Source organism: Opisthorchis viverrini (assembly GCF_000715545.1).
Source record: "Opisthorchis viverrini unplaced genomic scaffold opera_v5_516, whole genome shotgun sequence".
Classification (NCBI taxonomy): Eukaryota; Metazoa; Platyhelminthes; class Trematoda; order Opisthorchiida; family Opisthorchiidae; genus Opisthorchis; species Opisthorchis viverrini.
In genome coordinates this window covers 140,486-150,331 of record NW_008752181.1, presented here as the reverse complement: position 1 = coordinate 150,331, position 9,846 = coordinate 140,486, and the positions used below count along the sequence as shown (strand labels likewise).

The 9,846-nt window shown below is 44.8% G+C and overlaps 1 protein-coding gene across 1 annotated transcript in view; it reads right to left on the bottom strand.

Moving 5' to 3' along the window:
• Window positions 1–9,846, bottom strand: part of T265_11552 (hypothetical protein) — a gene marked incomplete at both ends in the record, with an annotated part of 28,683 nt that overhangs the window by 1,766 nt on the left and 17,071 nt on the right. Inside the window, 8 exons of the mRNA XM_009178232.1 lie at window positions 1,116–1,290; window positions 1,922–2,086; window positions 2,906–3,121; window positions 5,382–5,489; window positions 5,645–5,749; window positions 6,055–6,191; window positions 7,374–7,424; window positions 9,324–9,621. Of these exons, the coding sequence (XP_009176496.1) occupies window positions 1,116–1,290; window positions 1,922–2,086; window positions 2,906–3,121; window positions 5,382–5,489; window positions 5,645–5,749; window positions 6,055–6,191; window positions 7,374–7,424; window positions 9,324–9,621 (1,255 nt within the window). The remainder of the gene's footprint in view (window positions 1–1,115; window positions 1,291–1,921; window positions 2,087–2,905; window positions 3,122–5,381; window positions 5,490–5,644; window positions 5,750–6,054; window positions 6,192–7,373; window positions 7,425–9,323; window positions 9,622–9,846) is intronic.

Genomic DNA, 9,846 nt, shown 5'->3' with positions numbered 1-9,846 from the left:
AAGATCCAGTGAGATGCCTTTTTGACGCCACAAGTGACGCAAATTAGCAAACGTGATTCGAGCCTTTGAGATTCTTGCACTGACTTCATCAGACACACTTCCGTCAGAGCTAATACAACTACCGAGGTATGTAAAATTTTCCACAACCTCCAGTGGTTCTCCTTGAATTGTAAGGGATATGTTCACAGATGGCACGTTCTGAAGCAGGACTTTGCACTTTGAAAGTGCAAGGCGCATGCCAAATGATGGTATGATGACGGTCAGTTTATTCAACAGGGCTCGTTCTTCGCTATGGTCTTCAAAGATGAGGGCGACGTCATCTGCGTACTCCAGATCGACAAGGCTCTCGCCAGCAACAGTTTGAACGTCGGGGTTTTGAAAACCGTCCAGTGTTCGCCTCAGCATTTCATCGATGACGAAGTTGAACAAGAATGGGGAGAGTGGACATCCTTGTCTGACACCACTTCACGAACCAATCATGATAAATCCGCAGCTGAGTGTTCGATTGCTTAGCTCGTTCGATGAGCTCAGAACGGTTTTCACTAAGCGATAGGCTATTTTGTCCATAACATTTTTCATACAAAGACCATCCCGGTAAGCCGGAAATATTCCGTCTACAAAACCAAATTCCGAAATCTGTAAAAATCAAGCCTGTGTGGAAAAAAGTCGAAGAACTGCATCGGTCGAGTAGCTCCTGGTTACCTCGATAAGTGATATAGCTTGACCCAGTCAATTCTAAATTAGACCGGTGGTCTACAACAGCGCAGTAAAGACTAAAATCCCCACTCTTGTGGGAGTGGGGCCGGATGGAGCCAACCGGTCTACGATACACAGAAGTGACGTGACGAATGTGTCGAAACGGAATCACAAATCAATTTATCAGTAGGCTCATACCTCATCTATAGATGGTCCAGAGACCAGGGTTTTCGCAATCTTGTGGAGATGCACTTATTTTCAGCTCAGGGCACCCGCACAAACAAACCCCGGACTTCGCGGCAATTATTGGTCGTGCAAAGAGTGATATGCTAATGGCGATGATAGTTACATTATGAAAGTACTCGGGCGGGTGTAATGAACCACAGCGGCGACCAAGAAATAACTTGGTAAATGCTTACCAGAAAGTGAACCGAGTAACATAGTACGACAGAGCACACGGGTTCTGAGTTTAATTTCCCGCGACCGTTCCAAGGGTTGTTTGGGTGGCTGTGTCGGATCAGTTGGTGGCCACACGGAATCTCGAAGATAGGCCAGGAGTTCAGCGATTTGGTTCGCACTCGTATACTCCCGGACCTGTAGAAAAGTGAGACCACACGCTGCATTTCACTGAATCACAAATGATAAACAGTTCTGAAAAGGTAAGAACTCCAATGTAAACAACATAGCTTGTATTCAGAAAACTTGCAAGAAATGTATGAAGTGAAAAGATTCAAAGGGGCGATTCGACGAAAACGGGTACGTTGTATACCCGCTGAACGAAGTGTAGGAGATTGGTATTATCCAGGATGATGTCATTGATAGTTGCAATTTTCATGCACATTCAAGATTTTTGCGAGTCCACATACGTGGCTTAGATTGACTTGGGGTCGTCCTACACCACAGAATTTTGATTTGAACTTTGAAAGCATTAGTTCACTGTAACACGGATAGTCTGTTTCGGACAGTTTAAAAGCCCATGTAACTCCTAGAAAAAATACTGCTTGGTGGTAAGTATGATCTGAATGCATCAGAAAAGACAAAATCCTAGGACGGTACACGAATCCGTGACCTCTCCCCTGGTGGACAACTGCTTTACCAACTAAACTACCTCGGACGCTACTCGATATCGCACATGTGCAATTGAATTCCAAGTTGAGTGGCCTAAGGAATGAACAGGTGGTGTTCGCTGCTAACGTGACTCCCGAGTGCATGATGTTGGACTTACCTTGGATATTATCATCTTATTAACACGCGGGCCAAACAACGGGTGGAAAATCTTGCGTAAAATGACGAAATTTCCTTCCCGAGAAAGGTGATTTTTCTGATGAAGGTTGAAAATCTCATCAACCAGAAGAAAGAGCTTCCCAATTGGGCTATCATCCATTGGAGACTGCAGTAGGACACAAATCGGAAAGTGGCGGGGTCGCGGGGAAACAAAAGGACGGGGNATTATCATCTTATTAACACGCGGGCCAAACAACGGGTGGAAAATCTTGCGTAAAATGACGAAATTTCCTTCCCGAGAAAGGTGATTTTTCTGATGAAGGTTGAAAATCTCATCAACCAGAAGAAAGAGCTTCCCAATTGGGCTATCATCCATTGGAGACTGCAGTAGGACACAAATCGGAAAGTGGCGGTTCAGCGGAAAATCAAACGTACGGAGAAAGATAAACAGAAATATCCGACCTATTAACAACATTACAAATAGTACGGAAAACCCAATGGTTCGCAAGGAAAGACAATCTTAGACAGATTTCGAACTCGAACAATCGAAGAAACACCTTTTGAATCCCCAACGACATCCGTTCTTTGGAAACCGGACTATTGCCATGCCTTACTAAAGGCTACTACTAGATGGTGTTATCCTTCCCACAAAAATCAAAGGATGTTTGGAATGATGGATTAGCGCTCACTCTAAGCTGACTTGGTCTTCTGCAAGTAAGCGCCGATATGATGTTGATCCTATGCAAATAATCCTGAGCGGTAACGCCTGATGTCAGTCGATAGATCGGATTTCACGATCAAATGACTACAAATACTGCGGTTACCTTTGCGATTCACCTTTTAACTCTCACGAATTGATAGGAAGAAACTTCCATGGAGTGAGATTAATGAACACGTAAAACTAAGAAACGAACAGCACCAAGTAATCAAAAATTTCAGTGACGCCTAGGTTAAGCATCCAGGTACGAAGAAAAACAATACTCACTGAGTCCATGGGGTATCCTCCAGCTTTTAGCGCCTCTAAATCGCCAAAAGATGGCACATTGGTTGTGTCAAAGCTTGCGGAACGACGATATCCCCGATCAAGTGGACCGGGACCTTGAAGACCGGGGAACATACGGGAGAAACCGTCTGCTAACGTATCTGGCATGGCCTTCATTGCATTGCTCACGGTTCGCAGAGGATTGAGGAGGGATGTCACCTTTAAGAAAAAGCCAACAAGATGTTACTGGGAGAAACACATTTTTTGGAAAAATAACTAAAGTAGAACGGGCAAAAACACGTGGACAAGCAATTTAGCCAGTATCGAGCCATACATTATATAACTCGGTATCTAGGTGCACACTGAGAAACATTCGGAAGGGTGGCTTACGCATTTTACTCCCAGAAAGTCTATCATTCTGTGCGTTCCATCACTGTGGAACCACCATTAATAAACAACGCTTATGCAGAAAAGAGTAAGTAGGCTGTATGCAGTGATGGTTAGTTTGCCATGATTAGAGAATAAAGAGAATAAAGGATAAAACCAGTCGAACGAATTAAGGTGGAGTCGTGCTTAGTTTTCCCGGTATACAAAAACTGCTACCACAACGCATCTGGCCGTTACACCTCTAGAAAGCAACAAAATGTCAAAAAACCACCACAATGACCACCATCCTCATCGTGGTGCAATGATGCTAACCATTGAGTGGAAGCTGGTGCACATGGACTAAAGGATCTCCGGTATGGGGGTCGTGGATTATCGACTGGCAACTAGATCTCTCTCAGGAAGGTTAGCTTCCTGAAATCAACCACTGAGTTCCCGAAATCTACTGACACTCTCAGCTGACCAGACAGGCAACGCTCCCTCAATATGCAGCGCTTCACAGACAGCGAGAGTCAGCGTCGGTCAAGGTCAGACAACGCCCCCGCAATACGCAATGCCAAAGCTAGACCGTGCGTGTCAGCATTGGACCAAGTTCAGACTGTCTCCCCAATAAATAGCTTGAGACCGTTGTATTTTCACACCCGCTTGTTCGGAACATAGCTGTTGTGTTCCCTCCTATGAGCCTTTTTTCTCCGGCACCAGGCACTCGAGCGGGCCAGCAGCAGATACCAGAGATTGGCGAATCAGCAGATATAGCAATCTCCTGTAAAATAAATGCGTATCAATGTGACATCATAAGCTCTATTCTGTTGTAAAAGGGCTTCACGTGCTACGAGGAGAACACCTGACTAATACCAGGTGCCACCGAGTCGGTGTACGAGCCACATTGACAGTCACCACTCAACGTGAGATCCTGTTGCTATGTGGGTTGTATTCGGATGTGTAACGGCTAGAGAGGCAAAATTGATGGGATGCCAGACCCCAGATCAACCCAAAATACAACTGTGAACTTCCTGCTGTCTTGCGGTCTGCGGTTGGCAGTTCAAAGGTTAGAGACTAATAAAAGTTCAAGGTAAGTCAGGAAACACGTAGTAAGGACACGGGTGTGTAGTGTGCACACGCGGTCAAACAGGTCCGCCTCGTAACGAGCTAGCAAACCGCAAGGTCACGTTCAGTCATCCCACAAGCAGTTCTCTGATTCATTGAAGGGTAGACACGCACGTGTGCAAACCAATCGGACAGGCATCCAATCCGCCACTGAAGTCACACTCCAGATCGGTGGTGGTATGACGAACTGACACGCACACGCGCAAACTCTCCGACATATCGAAGCGGTCATTATAGAGGCATAATCTCGAACAGGGGGACGTCACTCCCATAAATGCCCATGTTACTCGTCACTCTCACATAAATGCCCGTGTTACTACATGACTGTTCTCAGTGCGTTGCTCGTCGTGCCCCATGGACAGCGGGGATTCAGGATATGCTCCAAACTAACTCATCCCATTCTGGAAGACCGTTTCTGTTAAGTAGGGATCTAAATCTGTACCCTTATTCTGGAATTTATCCTGCTATGCACTAAATCGTTTTTTGGATCCACAAGGCCTTGAAAATGCATAAGATTTAGGTGAATGAATATTTGGTTCATATCAGTCCTGGATGAGTAGTTTTCATGTCCTAATATAATTTTCAGGTTAGTCTGCAATACAGAGAAGGCGTCAAGCCCGACTTTGGTTCTAAGTGCGGACCAACAGTGGACGATAACTTTGACTGTAACTGGGATTGGAACACCAACAGACCGAGGGATCCATTATCAAGCGTTATTCAACGAACCTATATTGAACAAACCCTAACGAAGATCACTGATGAACGTACAAAAGCTAGCATTTCAATTATATAATTTAAAGGGTTATGTTTCTAAAAAAAGTCAACCGTAGACTGACCATCCACCTAAATTGAACATTCAACGCAGTATAGCCAGGGATATACTTTCATCAGGAAAGCCTGGCGTGACGATAAATAGCTGAATTTAACGTCAAACTAGGAAGGAAAAATGGTATGATTGTGGCCCTTGGAACAAAACATCCATATTTACCCGGCGAGCCTGCAGTCGACTTCGATCCCATGAATCCGGTTGAAGAAACTCCACAACGAAAGCCCGTGCCAATGGGTAAGCAGTCAGAAATTCACTATCACATAAAGTCTGTAATGAAATGTGTGGATAATTATAGATCAAAAGTATGCTCTCAACTTCATTAGGCGAAACGCATGAATGAATACGATGAAGCATCAGAACACTGATCCACAAACACTTTAAATTCCTATTAAATTTCTCGAAAAAATTACACATCGACCTACCGTCAAGTATTCATCAAGCTCCCGACGGCGCTTGTTAAGAAAATCTCGGCTCATGTTGCTGAAAGCCCGCTTGGAAGGAAGCTTCAGTTTGGGGATATTGCCGCACTAGAGACAACAGGAAAGTAGGCTAAAATTCAGCACATATGAAAGTCTACAACGACAATATGTGAATATGAAACAAGAACCTTGCTCAACGAAACACTACCTTGAGAAGATCCTACAACTAACCATTGTTCTACACTGATGAATCTCGGGGTATCCTAAGATCCATGTGCCAAAAAGTTCAAGAAGCTAAGAAACAGAGATGGTTGGAGTACTGCGCATTTATTGCAGATAAGGTGAGGTGACCGAGTATTGTGAGCAGCGACAACCTGAATACGGTTTACTTATGCTGGATTCCACAAACTCACTCTGTCAGTGATAAGCGAATGCAACTCTGCAAAATGACTGAAGCGGCGAAGTGTTTGCCAAGTATCTGAACTGCCAGTTGCCGTAGACACGCACGTCACCCGAATGGTGTAGACAACGTACGAATCTCGCATGATTTCTGGGATGTAAACGTGGAGGAAAGAAAGGAGAGATAACAGTGCCGAACGAAACGGAGGTGATACACCGTTGCGCTAAGAAAGGCCCCATAAAGGCGTGCAATCCAATCTGATTAAATCCAGCTCATCACCTGTCATGCGGACAATTTTCTGGTCCTTTCCGTGTTACCCTTTGAGCAGCACTTTTAAGATATCAACTTTTGACGTTGCTGGCGATTCGCCTGATGCGGTTAAATGCACTATATCCCCCCAAAAAAACTACAAACACCTAAGCAGTTGCTTGAAGTTTCTCCAGGAGATCACAGGTCATGGCTTTGAGCTTTGACCGTGTGATTTGACTGTGAAAATCCAAATCAGCCATTCCGGGATGAGTGACATCTACCACTTCGAGCGTCTGATCACAAACCAAACTACGGTCGACGGAGTGATGCTACGGACTAGCTAGAGGATCAGTTTCTCTGAAAGGATCGCTAGTTCAGTTATTGCTCACATTCTGAACTACATCGCGTCACCCCCAGTACTCTTTTCTAACATGCTACTTCCATTGCAACTTTGGTTGCAATCTTTTTGGAGTAGAAAATCACAGCCGGTTTCTGCACTTCACATCAAACTTAATCTTTCAGTAAACAAACTGGGAGCAGAAATAACGCCACTACTGAATAAAAAATCGGTACGGACAATTCCAAACTGGACAACACGAGTATGGCGGTGACAAGGTAGATAAATAGAATTGGTGTTGAAATTAGCCTGCCGCCACGGACAAGATAAATAAACCACCATCCCAGCACAGGAAGACTCTGAACGAAACAGAATACGAGATTATTAGACAGTTTGTGAGGAACCAATCAAGTTGGGAACAAACATTTAAGTTTCCAGAATGCTGGCGATTTACAACCTGAATACCCTCAATCTACAAAGCGATCAACAACACAAAGAGAACCCAAAAACCTGAATTAAATGAGACTGTCTCACTGGGAAGATCTCGCGGCTCCCGTTTCAAATTCCTCTCATAAATTGTTAACCACAGACTGGAAACCTTAGGCAAAGACGAACAAAGTCATGCATCAGTTAATGATGAGGACTGGGAAACAAACTATCATCCAATCCTCCTCTGCGCCGTGACAGATACTCACCTGTCGGCAAACCAATGACGACCGATTCAAACGCGTCCAAAACAAACTTACCGGTCCGGATAATTTCCGCCGTATACGTTTCCAAGGGCGTACTGGTTTGCGCTGTGATCTGAAAAGAACAAGCGACGACTGAGTCTTATTGGAATGGATGTGCACGAGACAAGTGACATAAGCAAGACAAGTGACAGACTGGAGACTTACGGGGAACGCCGATGATTTTCTGGTGTCTGCATGTATTGGCAAGAATATAACGAAGAGTGTGAGGTTTGACAGACGTTAGAATGGAGTTTCTCAACGGTAGTAATAATCACTCAGCTGTAACACCCTTTCGGTGCCTAGCTGCCATGCCAAACGGAGGAAGCTGGGACTAGGCCAGGTTACCCAGTCAGGATAGGAACAGTCAAGATCCCGGGGATGGGTTACAGCCACCGATCGTTAAGCTCTCACTCGGGGGTATAGCAGCTAGCAACTACAGGAAGGGCTTTTCCGTCATCCTTGCTTTTCAAATTCGTTATTAACATTTTACTCTAACAACTATGGAGTCGAAATACCCCCGGGGTGTTCTTTACAGACTATACGACTCTACTTGGACCAGATCATTCTAATTAACCTAACTAACTCGGCTAAACGTTTCGGTTGGCACTTTGTAACGGCGAGATATGAAGTGCTACTGCCAGATCAAGTGGAATCACAGTCATATTTGCAAATGAGCTGATTGGTGTGATAGAAAAAGTGATTTAACTGGGTAGCTGCATAGGTCAAGGTGGGCTGCCAGAAGACACAGTCACTTCCCAAATGGGGAAGCCATCATCGTGACATCAGCTTCCGCCAACGATAGAGTGAACAAGGCTATGATTCGCGCCTTTTATGGACAATGCGTGATGTCAGAACGTTCGAAGAATTGCCTGGGCTTAGTGGGGTCCGCGGAACTGGACCACTGAAGAACATCGGATAGTGCTTGAATGAAATGATTCACTCGCAATACATCAGCTTATCGTACTCCCTAGGTAACGCTGGTTATGCCATGCGTTTGCACGCCTAGCACGGCTCCTTTCACCCTACCCTATGTTGAGTGGAAACGAAACAATGATGGCCAGTCAACGATAAGCGCGCACTTGTTGAAGATTGCCGTCTTCCCGGATGGGGACCTTGGGACGGGACACAGCAGGGGTTATTGACCCAACCACGCAGCTATTGGTGCGGTTCTATCAAAGCGATCGTCCTCAACGCGTAGGTTTCCACTCCGTGAGTAAAGTGAAACGGCTCAACGTCAGTGAACTATTAAGGTTGGTTGGTTGTGTTTTCGCCACTCTGCTCTATTTCCAGTGAGCGGAAGTAACAGATTGAACCAACACATTCGTGCATTTGGTGAACAGCTGAAAAGTTGAAGTGAAGTAAAATCGAAGTTTTTCAGGACTACTGGGTCTTACCATAACAGAGGTACTGTCAACCCCAGTTCTAACCAAAGATCATCTTGGATCCGTGTGATCTGATAATACTGGGTCGAATTCGGAAGATCTCGTCATTTAGTACTGGTTGCTGACTGAAAGCTAGTCCCGGAGTCGTTACCAGATCTATTTTATGAGTTCAACCAGCCAGCCATCTCACTGAGACTGTTTGAGTGACGGACAGGTCTACACTAAGTACTCATTGATGGAGTTTATTCTATGTCCAAAAGCTGTTTTTGCAAAAACACTTCAGAAAAGGTTAAAATGGAGATGAAGGAAAACGTTCTCTAGTGTTATGATTTCTGTCTGTATGAAAAGTACTGTATAAACATATACCCTCAAGTAAAGCGGATGTCAGTTAATCACAGTTTTGAGTAGAGTTCATTCATACTACGCAAGGTTCACCCAATGTACCCGCCAAACACTTCTGGTCTCTAGCGTTTATTCGATAAACCTTCTAAGACATACTGCGTTAAAGATGATTTAGATCACAACACACGAAGTCAACCAATTGAGCAGTTTTAAAGAACGGTAGCCTTATGGCGAGACCTACCACAAGTTCTTGATTCGTTATCCGGACTGTTGATTTTGAAAATATTCAAAAAAGAGTCCATTGCCGAAGTGCTCACTGGAAGCGATGTCGGAACCAACTTGGAGGAGAGAGCAGGCTGCATTGGACCGAACAAGCCGTCTGGTGTACTTTCATTAACCGACTGTGATTCGGCTGCTGATTGAGCGTCCGCTTGATCTGACGTGTCCTTGAGTAAATCCAACTCAGCTAAGAGTTGAACATACTGACTGCTTTTCTTGAAGGCTCCGAAACACTGTGCGTCTGAAAGCATTTCGGTGAGCTTTTGAAGGAACAAGAGGAAGATGAAATCACGTTTATCGAATATAAATAACTTACTATTGCGTAGATGGGTGGATGCAGTAGACAGCGGAGCATCCACCCAGAGTCTTTCGGACAGAAGCTCGAATCTTAAAACATAAGCTATTTGGGGCTTCCTGAGAGAGTAAGCAGATGAAGGGAACCATCTTAGATCACACAGATGAATGACAACTCATGGTAGCGGATT